We start from the raw sequence: 15,957 nt of genomic DNA, 5'->3' as shown, positions 1-15,957 counted from the left end.
GGTTTGGCTAGTATAGTCATTTTCACAATATTGATTCTTCCAATCCAAGAACATGGTATATCTCTCCCTCTGTTTGTGTCATCTTTGATTTCTTTCATCAGTGTCTTATACTTTTCTGAGTAGAGGTCTTTTGTCTCCCTTGGTAGGTTTATTCCTAGGTATTTTATTCTTTTTGTTGCAATGGTAAATGGGAGGGTTTCCTTCATTTCTCTTTCAGATTTTTCATCATTAGTGTATAGGAATGCAAGAGATTTCTGTGCATTAATTTTGTATCCTGAAACTTTATCAAATTCATTGATTAGCTCTAGTAGTTTTCTGGTGGCATCTTTAGGATTCTCTATGTATAGTATCATGTCATCTGCAAACAGTGATAGTTTTACTTCTTCTTTTCCAATTTGTATTCCTTTAATTTCTTTTTCTTCCTTGATTGCCGTGGTTAGGACTTCCAAAACTATGTGGAATAAGAGTGGCGAGAGTGGACATCCTTCTCTTGTTCCTGATCTTAGAGGAAATGCTTTCAGTTTTTCACCATTGAGAATGGTATTTGCTGTGAACCCATGTCATATATGGCCTTTATTATATTGAGGTAGGTTCCCTCTATGCTCACTTTCTGGAGAGTTTTTATCATAAATTGGTGTTGAATTTTGTCAAAAGATTTTTCTGCATCTATTGAGATGATCATATGGTTTTTATTCTTCAATTTGTTAATATGGTGTGTCACATTGATTGATTTGCATATATTGAAGAATCCTTTCATCCTTGCAAATAATTCCACTTGATTATGGTGTATGAACCTTTTAATGTGTTGTTGGTTTCTGTTTGTATTTTGTTGAGGATTTTTGCATCTGTATCCATCAGAGATATTGGTATGTATTTTTCTTTTTTCTAGTATCTTTGTCTGGTTTTGGTATCAGGGTGATGATGGCCTCATAGAATGAGTTTGGGAGTGTTCCTTCCTCTGCAATATTTTGGAAGAGTTTGAGAAGGATGGGTGTTAGCTCTTCTCTAAATGTTTGACAGAATTCACCTGTGAAGCTATCTGGTCCTGGACTTTTGTCTGTTGGAAGATTTTTAATCACAGTTTCAATTTCATTACTTGTGATTCGTCTGTTCATATATTCTAGTTCTTCCTGGTTCAGTCTTGGGAGGTTATACCTTTCTAAGAATTTGTCCATTTCTTCCAGGTTGTCCATTTTATTGGCATAGAGTTGCTTGTAGTAGTCTCTTAGGATGCTTCACATTTCTGCGGTGGCCATTGTAACTTCTTTTTCAATTCTAATTTTATTGATTCCTCTCCATCTTTTTCTTGATGAGTCTGACTAAATGTTTATCAATTTTATTTATCTTCTCAAAGAACCAGCTACTAGTTTTATTGATCTTTGCTATTGTTTTCTTCGTTTCTATTTCATTTATTTCTGCTCTGATGTTCATGATTTCTTTCCTTCTACTAACTTTGGTTTTGTCTGTTCTTCTTTCTCTAGTTCCTTTAGGTGTAAGGTTAGATTGTTTATTTGAGATGTTTCTTGTTTCTTGAGGGAGGCTTGTATTGCCATAAACTTCCCTCTTAGAACTGCTTTTGCTGCATCCTGTAGGTTTTGGATCGTCGTGTTTTCGTTGTCATTTCTCTCCAGGTATTTTCTCATTTCCTCTTTGATTTCTTCAGTGATCTCTTGGTTATTTAGTAACATACTGTTTAGCCTCCATGTGTTTGTGTTTTTTTAAAGTTTTTTTCCCTGTAATTGATTTCTAATCTCATAGCATTGTGGTTGGAAAAGATGCTTGATATGATTTCAATTTTCTTAAATTTACTGAGGCTTGATTTGTGATCCAAGACGTGATCTATCTGGGAGAATGTTCCATGTGCATTTGAGAAGAAAGTGTAATCTGCTGTTTTTGGATGGAATGTCCTATAAATATCAATTAAATCTATCTGGACTATTGTGTCACTTAAAGCTTGTGTTTCCTTACTAATTTTCTGTTTGGATGATCTGTCTGTTGGGTTAAGTGAGGTGTTAAAGTTCCCCACTATTATTGTGTTACTGTTGATTTCCTCTTTTATAATTGTGAGCAGTTGCTTTATGTACTGAGCTGCTCCTATGTTGGTGCATATATATTTATAACTGTTATATCTGCTTCTTGGATTGATCCTTTGATCATTATGCAGTTTCCTTCCTTGTCTCTTGTAACATTCTTTATTTTAAAGTTTATTTTATCTGATATGAGTATTGCTACTCCAGCTTTCTTTTGATTTCCATTTGCATGGAATATCTTTTTCCATCCACTTTCAGTCTGTATGTGCCCCTAGGTCTGAAGTGGGTCTCTTGTAGACAGCATATATATGGGTCTTGTTTTTTTATCCATTCAGCAAGCCTGTGTCTTTTGGTTGGAGCATTTAATCCATTCATGTTAAGGTAATTATCGCTATCTATGTTCCTATTACCATTTTCTTAATTGTTACGGGTTTGTTTTTGTAGGTCCTTTTCTTCTCTTGTGTTTCCCACTTAGAGAATTTCCTATAGCATTTGTTGTAGAGCTGGTTTAGTGGTGTTGAATTCTCTTAGCTTTTGCTTTTCTGTAAAGCTTTTGATTTCTCCATTGAATCTGAATGAGATTCTTGCCGGCTAGAGGAATCTTGGTTGTAGGTTCTTCCCTTTCATCACTTTAAATATGTCATGCCCTCCCTTCTGGCTTGTAGAGTTTCTGCTGAGAAATCAGCTGTTAACCCTATGGGAGTTCCCTTGTATTTTATTTATCATTTTTCCCTTTCTGGTTTCAAATTTTTTTCTTTCTTTTGTTTTTGCCAAATTGATTACTATGTGTCTTGGTGTGTTTCTCTTTGGATTTATCCTGTATGGAAGTCTCTGTGTTTCCTGTACTTGGGTAGCTATTTCCTTTCCCATGTCAGGCAAGTTTTTGACAATAATCTCTTCAAATATTTTCTCTGGTCCTTTCTCTCTCTCTTCTCCTTCTGGGACCCCTATAATGCGAATGTTGTTGTGTTTAAGAGGTCTCTTAGGCTGTCTTCATTTCTTTTTATTCTTTTTTCTTTATTCTGTTGCCCAGCAGTGAATTCCACCATTCTGTCTTCCAGGTCACTTATCCGTTCTTCTGCCTTAGTTATTCTGCGACTGATTCCTTCTAGTGTAGTTTTCATTTCAGTTATTGTATTGTTCGTCTCTGTCTGTTTGTTCTTTAATTCTTCTAGGTCTTTGTTAAACATTTCTTGCATCTTCTCAATCTTTGCCTCCATTGTTTTTCCGAGGTCCTGGATCATCTTCACCATCATTATTCTGAATTCTTTTTCTGGAAGGTTGCCTATCTCCACTTCATTTAGTTGTTATTCTGGGGTTTTATTTTGTTCCTTCATCTGGTACATAGCCCTCTGCCTTTTCATCTTGTCTATCTTTCTGTGAATGTGGGTTTTGTTCCACAGGCTGCAGGATTGTAGTTCTTCTTGCTTCTGCTGTGTGCTCTCTGGTGGATGAGGCTACCTAAGAGGCTTGTGCAAGTTTCCTGATGGGAGGGAATGGTGGTGGGTAGAGCTGGCTGTTGCTCTGGTGGGCAGAGCTCAGTAAAACTTTAATCCGCTTGTCTGCTGATGGGTGGGGCTGGGTTGCTTCCCTGTTGGTTGCTTGGCCTGAGGCAACCCAACACTGGAGCCTACCTGGGCTATATGGTGGGGCTAATGGCAGACTCTGGGAGGGCTCATGCCAAGGAATACTTCCCAGAACTTCTGCTGCCAGTGTCCTTGATCTCACAGTGAGACACAGCCACCCCCTGCCTTGGCAGGAGACTCTCCAACACTAGCAGGTAGGTTTGGTTCAGTCTCCTATGGGGTCACTGCTCCTTCCCCTGCATCCTGATGCGCACACTACTTTGCACATGCCCTCCAAGAGTGCAGTCTCTGTTTCCCCAGTCTTGTCAAAGTCCTGCAATCAAATCCCACTAGTTCAAAGTCTGATTCTCTAGGAATTCTTCCTCCTGTTGCCAGACCCCCAGGTTGGGAAGCCTGACATGGGGCTCAGAACCTTCACTCCAGTGGGCGGTCTTCTGTGGTATAAGTGTTCTCCAGTTTGTGAGTCACCCACCTAGAAGCTATGGGATTTGATATTATTGTGATTGCGCCCCCTCCTACCATCTCATTGTGGCTTCTCCTTTGTCTTTGGATGTGGGGTATCTTTTTTGGTGAGTTCCAGTGTCTTACTGTCGATGACTGTTCAGTTAGTTGTGATTCCGGTGCTCTCGCATGAGGGAGTGAGCACACGTCCTTGTACTCAGCCATCTTGAACCAATCTCTCTCTATCTTTCATTTTATTAATGTGGTATATCACTTGACTGATTTTCACATGTCAAACTACCCTTGTGTCCCAGGAATAAATCCCACTTTATCATGGTATATATTCTTTTAATGTGTTGTTGAATTAGATTTGCTAGTATGTTGCTGAGGATTTTTGTATCTATGTTCATCAGGAATCTTGGTCTGTAATTTTCTTTTCTCATGACACCCTTGCTTAGTTTTGGTGTCAGAGTAATGCTGGCCTTGTAAAATGGGTTTCGAAGTATTCCTCTCTCTTCTATACTTTTTGGAGGACTTTGAGAAGAACTGGTATTAATTCTTAGAATGTCTAGTAAAATTCACCAGTGAAGCCCTCTCTTTATCTTTTGTGTATCTACTCTGAGTTTTTACTTTGTGGATACCATGAGGTTTATATAAAACATCTTACATTTGTAACAGTCTATTTTAAACTGATAACAACTTAAGTCAAATGCACACTAAAGCTCTGTATTTTTACCCCCCTCCACCATGTTTCATGTTTTAGGTGTCATAATTTACATCTTTTTTATCTTGTCTATCTGTTAACAAATTATTACAGTTACAGCTATTTTTTTTTACTATTTTTGTCTTTTAACCTTCATACTAGATTTATAAGTGATTTACTCACTACCACTACAACATGAGAGTATTTTGAATTTAACTATATATTTACCCTTAGCTGTGAGATTTACACTTTTATACCTGTTCCTGTTATTAACTAGAGCCCTTCTGTTTCAGCTTGAAGACTGTCCTTTATCACATTTCTTGTAAAGCCCATCTAGTGGTGAACTCCTTTAGCCTTTGCCTGTCTGGAAAACTCCTTATCTCTTCTACTAAAACGAACTGCCAATTCTAATATGCTATGATGACCATACCCTCATAGTTTTACACATTTTGAAACCAAAACTCTAGATAATATGATAGCAATGTCCTTTCCACCTGTATACTTAGCTAGTCTACTAGATAAGACAGAGGAATGTAAAGGTCCCTATGTATTATCACTAATAGTATTAGTCAAATAATCTTTAATAAATCTCAATTAAAATAACTCCCTTAGTGATCTTAAAATATATGGAAGAGGCTTTAAAGACTATTTTTAGAACACAAAGCAGACAGAGGTTCTGATTTCAGACACTATGTATGGAAGAAAGGAAAGTACTACAAATAATTAAAGGCAATTCATTTCCCCATGGAAAAATGTGCTCTAAGATGACATATTGTAAAGTGATTTATAGCATATTGACTGTAGTTCTTCTAATGAAAAAACAATTGTCCAAGTTTTCCCTGGAGAACACTCTCAGTAACAACAATCCATGCTCATGAAAAGCCATGAGTTAGAAAATGAGAACCAAATGAACTCTCAGCTGGCAAAAGCCAACAATAATTAATTTAACACCAGTCATTTGTACAGAACGTGTATACATTTCAAAATTTCCCTTGAGAAAAACAGGTCATTGAATGGCAGAGGCCACATATTTGAATATGTTCAAAGAATTTTAACTTAATAACATGCTCCAAAGGTTTTACATTAAAAAAAACCTTGTTTTTAGGACTAGGTAGTTATGATAAATAGTTGGTCAATATCATCATTTGAATTTCAGTATCGTAATAAGTGTTTCTGAAAAACATCGCTAAAGTGAGTTCACACTGAACTTGGAACTTGGACTATATATTCTTCAACAGCAGCAGAGAGAAAACGGTGTCATTAAATGGGGCTTTATTCTGATTCATTGGCTAAGAAAATGGGAATAGTTTGAAATCTTCCATGTTGTTTCATTTTAATGAGCAGAGAGCATTTTTCATGTCCTTATTAAAGCGGTTAATGTGTTTCTCTAGTCTCATTATCACCACCAGAGTATAGTCTCTGTTGTTTCATAGCCAAGACAACTCCTTTTCGTTTCAGAGAAGTCAAATTTGATTGCTCACATGTGGTTGTTAATAAAACTCCTGTGGCACTGCTCAAGGTGCCCATGGGGATTGTACAATTATTTATATTTTCTTATGGTTTTCTATAATTATTGTGATTGTACTTTCACAGAGTAAATGTATCTCCACCAATTAAAGCAGTGGTGGGTTAAGAATATTCATCAGACTTGTGTGAAAGGATATTGTTCTTAGGGTTTTGCAAAGCACAGAAATTAAACTGCTGTTATCATGTATTCAACCCAAGTGTTAAAATTAAAATGCTCAGCAACTTTGGAGTTTATCTGAGCAGATGTTAACTATTTACGAAAAAATAAACATTATACAGGACTTGCATTCATGATATGATTCTTTGTTGTATTCAAAGTGCTGGAAAGAAAAACTGCTACACAAACTTGGGGGATAGTTTACGGTATATGACCAATTTGGATTATTGTTAATTTAGGTCAATTTAAAATTGCAGAACCATAAAATTCCAAGAAATCTCATTTTGCTTTACATCTTTGTATCTTACTTGCTTCACCCCTTTATTTTCTTTGAAGACTCCAGGACTAAGAAACAGCATGCATAAAAATAAGCATCTGAGGCTATCAACTAGAAAACACACAATATAACCTTTCATATTTTGTCATAGAGAAATTTCATTCTATCTAGTTTGACAGTGCTTGCAGCAAAAGTGATCAGCTGTACTTCCATGCCATTAGCTGTCATTTTGATGCTAGAATTTTAGCCTGCTGTGTGTGAGATGTGACTGTCCATGCACAATTCCCATCAAAGGTAATTTTATGTGCAATGGTGTGTAAAATTTACCTCTAATTATGATAAGGTCACTGATGGGTCAAATTTATGATATGTTCTCGGGAGACAATTGCAGTGAATAGCTTTTGGCAAGATTCATCTGGAGAAATTAAATTGGTCTGACCATGACTCAATAGAAAGTAAAAGACTCTTAGAAAATTATTCCTCAATCATGTTTAAAGTTCTAAAGGAACCCAAAGAGGGGCAGTTTGCACAGTGGTGAAGGTTGTGAGTTTTGAAATTATACAGACCTGAGACTTAACCTAGGATCTCTATGCCTAGAAAGTCCTATCTGATCTGGCTTCTGCATATCTCTTGGCTTCTATTTCTGACATTCACTCCCTCATTACCTGGGCTCCAGCACCATTGGCCTTCTTCCTGGTTTTTGAACATGTCATGGTCACTAATGCTTTGGGAGTCTTTGCACCACAGAGTTTCCTGTAGTTGTACGTACGCTCTTCCTTCAGATCTTCATGTGCCTGGAACTTCCTGCTCTTTTACTTTCCAATTAGTGGAATGTGTTGTATCCACTCTCTGAACTACCCAAACACAGCCTCCTCGTCTCTATCTAAAGTTGCCACCTCCTAACTAGGTAATCACTATTGTGTCATCCTACTGATGTTCTTGAAGTACTAATCATAGTCTTAAGTTATTTATTTACTGCTTAATGTATAATTAAGTTTGCATATGATGATAGGGAGAAAAAAAATCTAAGAATGAAAGGTATCTTGACTAGGAAATCCCACACTCTTGAAACCCCACTGACATTAACTATACAAGTCACTGGTCCAATATTGCTTGATAAAATGGACTAAAAAGAATATCTTTGGGTTGGAGAAACTTCTTGGACTTTATGTAAGACAGCATGAAAATAAAACATGTGATGAGAAATTTTTTTAAAGTAGTCATTAGAGTGATTTCACTTTTCACTATGATCATGATGGACCTCCATGAAGGGAGAATACGTTAGTCACTTTAGTTATTAACACTTCTTGAAGAGGGTTTTTATATGTAATGGTGGGAAAATGAAAATTTGAGATGAATAAATATAGTGAAATTTTATATTTATTTAAATCTATCAGTGTTTTGTTTTTAGTCTTCTTTCCCAAGATAACTTACTTATAGACATAACAGTGACTTTTCAAATGGTTCATGTTCAGCTAATATTTGTCAACAAACGACTAAGTGCTGGATGGACTGGAAGATCATCTTTGGGTTTCAATCCTTAATGCAAATTGTAACAATAACCACAAGAACAAAGATGAAATTCTTACCAAAGGGTCCAGTCGTGGCCACAGTATGGCTGAACATTTCCAAGGTAGAATCCCAGAGATTGAGTGACCTCCACAAGATTGGTAAAGTCAAGACTAATGCTATTGAAAAGTACAGATGTCATGATAATCTCATCAATAGCCCATACATCCTCTCCCTGGGAAGAATGATATGGTTGCCACCATCTGAACTGAATTCCAAACTGTCTTGCATCATCTGGTAATTCTACAGAGATTATTCTAAAGAAGAAAATAGAAGTAAAAATTCAGATTACTTTGATTATCTTAAAATACAAACATTTATAGCAGGATCTTTTTTTCCTACAGTATAATATTTGAAAAAAATAATTCTCCCACTATGACAAACATTCTTGAGATTTCCAATTTCCTGTCTGACTCCAACAAAGTCTTCTCAACACATCTAAAACTGTGACTTTGCTTGCACTCAGCTGCTCTCAGAAAAGCTAACTCAATAAAACATAGTTGTCAATGTGGCAGGATTTGCCTAAGTCTGGTAAAGGATCTTGGGCAGCTTGTTACACACATTATACTTTTGGGCTGGTTGGAACCATGGCACTTCCTCATTCCCAGGAGTTCAGCATAGTGTGCGAGGTCACTTGCTGTGTCATGGTGGCTATGACAGTAAACCTGTATCTGACAAATGGGGAAGAAAATTAAGAATAATATCTAATTTCCAGGAGCAATCATTGTACACAGCAGCAAGAACTATATATTAATTGCCACTGCAATGACATCTGCTTGAAAGCTCCATAAATCATAGTACCATGCTGCTCAAATCCGTACACAAGGTGCGATGTGAAACAAATGGCAAATGGAACATTTATCTCCATCAGTGTACAATTATACACCAGGAGAGGTGTTTGCAGTAAACGTACACTGAAGCGACTGAATCTTCTTCCTAGTGAGCAAAGAAAAACTCCCTAAGACAGGTGACTAGCTGGATAACTTAGAAATAAATTATTTAAAAACTTCAATGTCTAAGGCTGGATTTACTGAGAAATTAGATTGATTTTCATATTTGTATTATGTTCATCTTTAGTTATTACACAAAGAAACATTAAATCACATCTTGAAAATGTAATTTTTTGCATACTGAAAGTTATTAAAAGTAATATCTATTTTTACTTTAAATAATCTGCATATGAAAATATGGGGTGGAATAACACGATTATCACCATTGATTATTTAAACAGTAAAAAATTGGTAGGACTTTTTGTAATGTGAGAAAACATACTTTTTAAATGATGAGAAATCAATGTTCAAATACAGAAATATAAATTAAAAAACATTTCTTAAACTAAAAAGACATAGCTATAACAGGTTTATGATTTTTTTAAGTACTTTCCACAATCTGCTGAATTTTTTTAACCAATGTGAGTTTATTAAAAGAAAAGTACTTATTAAATACTTAATTATTTCAGTAATTTTCACTTTAATTTTCTAAATATTTATTTATTAAATAATTAAATAATATTTATGTTTACATATCAAATATAGAATAAAATAAACTATATTCAAACTGGCTCAACAATGAAAACATCATGCATTAATTTAATAATTTAATTTGATTAGCATTGTTATTAGAAAATTATAATTTTCTTTTAATATTAATAATTTTAAAAGCAGTTACTGTTCTCGCTGATGAAAATAAATGTAATATTAAAAATTAACAACTGAGAAGTAGAATTTTTGGGGCAACTTTAAAGGAAAATAAAGTGCATATGTGTGTGAGAACAGTAACTGAAGTGCCCAATATTTTCCCCAGCAGAGATGTGAAGACGGTGAGTCTGTAGTCAGACTCTTGGGTTAAAGTATGCACTTTGTCACCTCATGATTGATAACTCTGCAGCTTCAGTGAAGGTATTTAACTTGTATGTGCCTTAGCATCTTCATCTGTGAAACTGGGATAATAATATCCTTATGGCAAAGTCAGAGACTTTTTTCTATTTTTCACTAGTGTATCTTAGCACCTAGAATAGTGTCTGGCGTATAAAAAGAGTAACTTCTTGCTGCGTAGATGAAGTACATATTATCAGGATACTCTGACAGAGATTCAAACACAGAGGCACAAGGAGGTTAAAGATTTTCTTTCAGGTTAAGCAGCTTTTAACTGACAATGCCAGGCTATGGACCTAGGGAACATGGCTCTAGAGTCTGCATCCTTTACCTCTATGTTATATCTTGGAGTGGGGTGGGAGTCTCTGCTTTACCACTCTATGCATATTACAGTGGCTGGTTAGAATGGCTATGGAGCCATTTGATCAGAATATTCCTAGATGAGAACCCAGGGACTTAGGTCAACTTTCTGTCTCAAACTTCCTTTTTTGGATAGGTACTAAGCTCATGGATTTCCTGTAATCAAATATAATAATCAAGACAAAAATAAAATATAATTAGACTTCACAATAATTTTAGAATAAAAAACCAAGCCCTATAATTAAGAAAAATCTAGAATAATTTGTCTCACCAAAAATATATAGTTTTATATTAATAAGAATGCCAATTAGTTCACAAGGCAGTCTAGTCAGTTAGAATTAAAAGATTAACTTAGCTGTATTTACAGACTTTAACTTTTATTAATATCAAGCAGATAGAGTTCTTTCACTTACTGAGTGAATTATACGTAAGGAAATTATTAGAAATCAGCTAGGAATAACAGTAGTTAGCCAACTATAACATCTAATTTATGGATCACACTTCATTTTCGAACAACCATGGCAGAAAGGAACAATATGGAATTCACAGCAATTACAGACAGCAATTTATACTGAAGAAAACACAGCAAATGGCTAAAGGCATCAATAATTAACTGTCTCATGGAGAGTTTACATGGTTTGTACTATTTCTCATATAAAACATAATTTAGTACCTAGAATATATCAAATTCTACTTCTGCCATGTCACCTTTTATTAATATTTATAAGAGAGAGGGGGAGGAGGGAAGAGTCTCTTGGACAGAGGCAATATATATAAAATGAAAAGTGTTCTTGGTTCCACTACCACGTTCTCCTTTTAAAAAAATCTCCCCTCTGATCTTAATCTTTCAAGCTGTGCACATACCTAATGCTGAAAAGCCACCTTGGTTCTGCTTAGAAGAAAAATGTTGCTGTCAAATGGCAGACAAGATTAAATGTACCTTTGCAATAGTACATTAAATGTATAATTTCTTTTCATATCAACCAAGATTAATTAAATTTCATGCTACAAATTGATTACTGAATTTTGAAGCTGTCCATCCTTGTTAGAAAAAATTGTGTTTTGGGCCAATTTAACTTAGGACAATGATATTTTCTTCATGCTTTCATCATTTTTATTATCACCTTGATTTTTGCTTAATTTTCTTTTAATGCTTATTATGGAGAACCTATGAAATGTTTCTTTGGGATTCATATGTCTCTACTGAGTGAGAAAGTTGAGTTTAGTCTTACATTTACCCTTATAGGGAAAAGACTCAACACATCTGGTGCATTCTCTTAAATTTTACAACATATAGTATTTACCACTCATAATAGTTGTTAACTATTATCTCTGTTACATGCTACTTCATCTTCTAATGAAAATAAAAGTTCTCATCTATTTGCAAATACTTAAATGAAGGGATAGCTCTAGGCAGAATTTTAAAGTATATAAACTCTATCATCATTGCCCCTGTCCTTCTGCCATGGTGCCAATGCACACTTCAGTGCCCAAAGTCCTCACTCTTTTTTTTTTTCTTTCGCGGTACGCGGGCCTCTCACTGTTGTGGCCTCTCCCATTGCGGAGCACAGTCTCCGGACGCGCAGGCTCAGCGGCCATGGCTCACAGGCCTAGCCGCTCCGCGGCACATGGGATCTTCCCGGACCGGGGCACGAAGCCGTGTCCCCTGCATCGGCAGGCGTACTCTCAACCACTGCGCCACCAGGGAAGCCCTCCTCACTCTTTTTCACATCTTTCCATGATCAACATGTATGTACTTCCAGGAAGGTAAACTGTATTAGCTCTTTATATCGGAAAGTGAATGTAAGTCACAGTGATACCTCCTCTAGTGCTATTTTAACTTTCCCATCCTCCTCTTCTCCTGCTATTTTAAAGGAATTTCAGTGAGCAAGTCAATAAGTGTTCTAGAAAAGGAGAGGACTCTCTGGACTCTTCCGAAATCGTATCACAAATGCTGATTACCACTCTCCCAAACTGAAGGATGGCCCTACTTCAAGTAAAACTTAAATCTCACAATTGTGACTATATATTATGAAATATATAAGCCAAAGAAAAATAGAAGTGGCCTGAAGAAAGGGCTTTAAATACAGCCTCCACTCCACCTTTGCCAGGGACTCTACACATGCTAGAAAAACTTCTTTATACTCATTACTTAATTATATTACATGCAAATTGGTCATCAGATTTTATGAGTTATTATCTCATATAATTTATTATAATATATTATCATACATTGCTAAAAATATTTATCAACAGCATTTATAATTTAGTACCATATTAAAATCGTACCTAATAGTTTGCACTATAGTTGAATAAGGAAAGTAGTGTTAGTTATTTTTCTCTTTCCTAGGTATCAAAATATTTCCCTTAGATGCACATTTCAGAATATGAGAATAAATTTCTTCAAATTACCAGAAGTCAGTAGGGCAAATGAATTACAAGAATGCAGCTTTCTAGCTTTTCATTGCAAGAGGCATCAATCTTTGTCCTCACCATCTCTCAATGCAAAAGCATCTGGACTCTTATACCACTTGAATGATGATTTCCCCAGGAAGGAGATATCACCCTTACCATTTTTTCCAAGTGTTTTCCAACATACCTGGGCTCGTGATAGTTGAGATATGAATAATGCTCCAAGAGTTTCCAAGTTATCCCATTATCATAAGAATAATGCAATAAAACACCTTCACCAGGCTGGTCAGGGGCTTTGCATGTGCTCAGAACAGACTTGCTCCCCAGCCTCAACGTGAACTGGAGGAACCTAGACACGAATTGTCTAGAATTAGTGTGCATAAACATTTTAAATCATAACATTCATTTTGGCTTTTAAAGAATTTGAACAAATTTAAATAAACTACTCAAAAGCTGTAGGTTTCCACTCATCCCTCTTCTATAAAATGTAAGTAATTTCACTGTGAGATGTATGAATATATGTAGAAGATGAGGTCACTGCATGTGTTTTGTAGACAGATATATCTATACAAATATAACGGTATGTTTATACATATTTGTATACTACATACTTGTGTACATACAGTTAAAACGCCAATCATTCTTTTGCTGCATTATTTATTAAGCACTGGGGGAAGGAGAGATGTAGAGTAAATCTAATCAGCCTCTGCAAGCTGTCAAATAAATAAAACTACATAAATAATTAACTAGCCCTTGGCTTAAGAACAGTTTTGATGCTAACAGTTCATATTTTAAAAAATCTAGTCAGTCATTAGTATCTTAACGTCATCAGTGAGCCTTTTAATTTATTAAAAACCAGGGCAAATTAACTCTATATAAACTATAAGCTTCCTCTCAACCTGGTTGAAAATCAGAAGATATATATTAGTAAAAAAGAAAAAATTGAAAATTAATAGATCTGAATTCAACTGTTATCTTGTTTCTGTATGTATTCCACCCTGCTTTAACTCACCTGGATTGTGAGCTGTCAAGGAAAGATGTAATTAGCTGACGCCTCCCATCTTTGTTGAAAACCAGGGCCTTACCACTGGCCAAGACACCACAGCCAAAGCTGACTTCAGCACCACGGATAGAGTAAAAGTTATGGTATGAGGAGAGCCTGGAACTGCCGAAGCTTTCAGAAATAAACATTGGGAATGTCTGGGATGCCATCTCACAAGCTGGGCCAGAAAATCCAGGGTCACACCTGAAAAAGAAACAATGATATTCAATCTTAAACTGTTGGCCCTTTCAGGGATTCCTTTATCCACTTTGGGGATGAGGAAGTCCAGAGGCCAGGACTGGATTGAATGGTAATCAAAGCTCATTCGTCTTTGGAGAATACTGAATGTGAAGACTTGATATGGGAGAAGTAATTGTAAATATCCCAAAAGAATACAGCCTTTGCACAGTCCTGCTGTAAAAAAAGCTTATGATTAAAACAATAATTCAGCACTCACCTTCAACCAATGCCAGTAATTTATCTGCAAATGCATCTATGCTTGTGCACATTTCCAGTTTAAAATCTTTGTAAAAGGTATATTATATGTATATAATTTTATTCACAATGATGTTCATTAAATTTGTAAAAGAAACAACATAAATAAAATACTTCTATAAGATATCTAGAATAAATTTCCTTTATGAACAAATGTAAAAATACACATTCTGTTTTTGACAGTAATTACTGGAAATATTTGGAAAAGATTGGAAACTAGATTGGCATTATAAAGGGAATGTATACACCCTTGACCTAGATAGATGTCCTTAGCAGAACTGTGTTGTCTCTCAGTGGAATTCCACATTAGCGGTGCTTCAAGAAACACACACACACACACACACACACACACACACACACACACACACACACCAGCCTGCCTGCTGCCATGTAAGGATGTGCTGTATTTATGTTAGCTGACTAGAATATATATGGAGCTCCCTGAGTCTTCTGTCAGTGAGAAAACTCATCACAGATGACTTAATAATTAAATATCAGAAACTTTCTATATTTTAAGGAGTTTGCTCATCAGGAATTAGTTTCAAATTCTTTATTTTTACTGCACTATTTCTTTCTCACTATATTTACTATGTTTCCCATTATAAAATTAAATTGGTGTCTTTTTGGGTGGGTGGCAGGTTCTCATCTAAGCATTCAAAACACTCTAAAATTTGAAGCAAGCCTTTTATTTTTATTTATTTATTTTTAATTTTTTATTGAAGTACAGTTGATTTATAATGTTGTGTTAGTTTCTGGTGTACAGCAAAGTGATTCAGTTATACATACCTATATTCTTTTTCATATTCTTTTCCATTATGGTTTATTACAAGATATTGAATATAGTTCTCTGTATTATACGATAGGTCCTTGTTGTTTATCTATTATATATATAGTAGAGTGCCTCTGCTAATTCCAAACTCCTAATTTATCCTTCTACCACCCCTTTTCCCCTTTGGTAACCATAAGTTTGTTTTCTATGTCTGTGAGTCTGTGAAACAAGCCTTTTATAAAGCAAGTGTACCAATGAAGTGATATTATGGCACAACTCATAAGGTTACTTCTTTAGCACTAGTGCAGAAACTGGGATCTATGCTGGCCTCACAGAGGGTCCATGGAGTGTGTGAATGTCCTGAAATCAAATGCCAAATTTTATGTGTATTGGATATTCTTTGGGGGGGTTATAGTTATCACCATTTTATCAAAAAGGTTGCACCTTGGGCTTCCCTGGTGGCGCAGTGGTTGAGAGTCCGCCTGCCGATGCAGGGGACGTGGGTTCGTGCCCCAGTCCGGGAAGATCCCACATGCCGCGGAGCGGCTGGGCCCGTGAGCCATGGCCGCTGAGCCTGTGCTCCGCAACGGGAGAGGCCACAACAGTGAGAGGCCCGCGTACCGCAAAGAAAAAAAATATATATATATATATACCTATATGTGGAACAATTCTCATGGAAAACTAACCGGAAACTGGCAGAAGAACTCCTATACAG

At 35.9% G+C, this 15,957-nt stretch overlaps 1 protein-coding gene across 1 annotated transcript in view; it reads right to left on the bottom strand.

The window, feature by feature from the left end:
- The window catches only part of RELN (reelin), a 511,249-nt gene that overhangs the window by 148,333 nt on the left and 346,959 nt on the right, over positions 1–15,957 (bottom strand). Inside the window, exons 18-20 of the mRNA XM_082846929.1 lie at positions 13,949–14,182; positions 13,124–13,285; positions 8,311–8,547 (exon numbers count right to left, since the gene is read on the bottom strand). Coding sequence (XP_082703055.1) covers positions 8,311–8,547; positions 13,124–13,285; positions 13,949–14,182 — 633 coding nt within the window. The remainder of the gene's footprint in view (positions 1–8,310; positions 8,548–13,123; positions 13,286–13,948; positions 14,183–15,957) is intronic.

Source organism: Leucopleurus acutus (genome assembly GCF_964270905.1).
Source record: "Leucopleurus acutus genome assembly, chromosome: 9".
NCBI classification, from domain to species: Eukaryota; Metazoa; Chordata; class Mammalia; order Artiodactyla; family Delphinidae; genus Leucopleurus; species Leucopleurus acutus.
The sequence above is the reverse complement of the archived record's forward strand: the minus strand, read 5'-3'. Positions and strand labels throughout refer to the sequence as shown.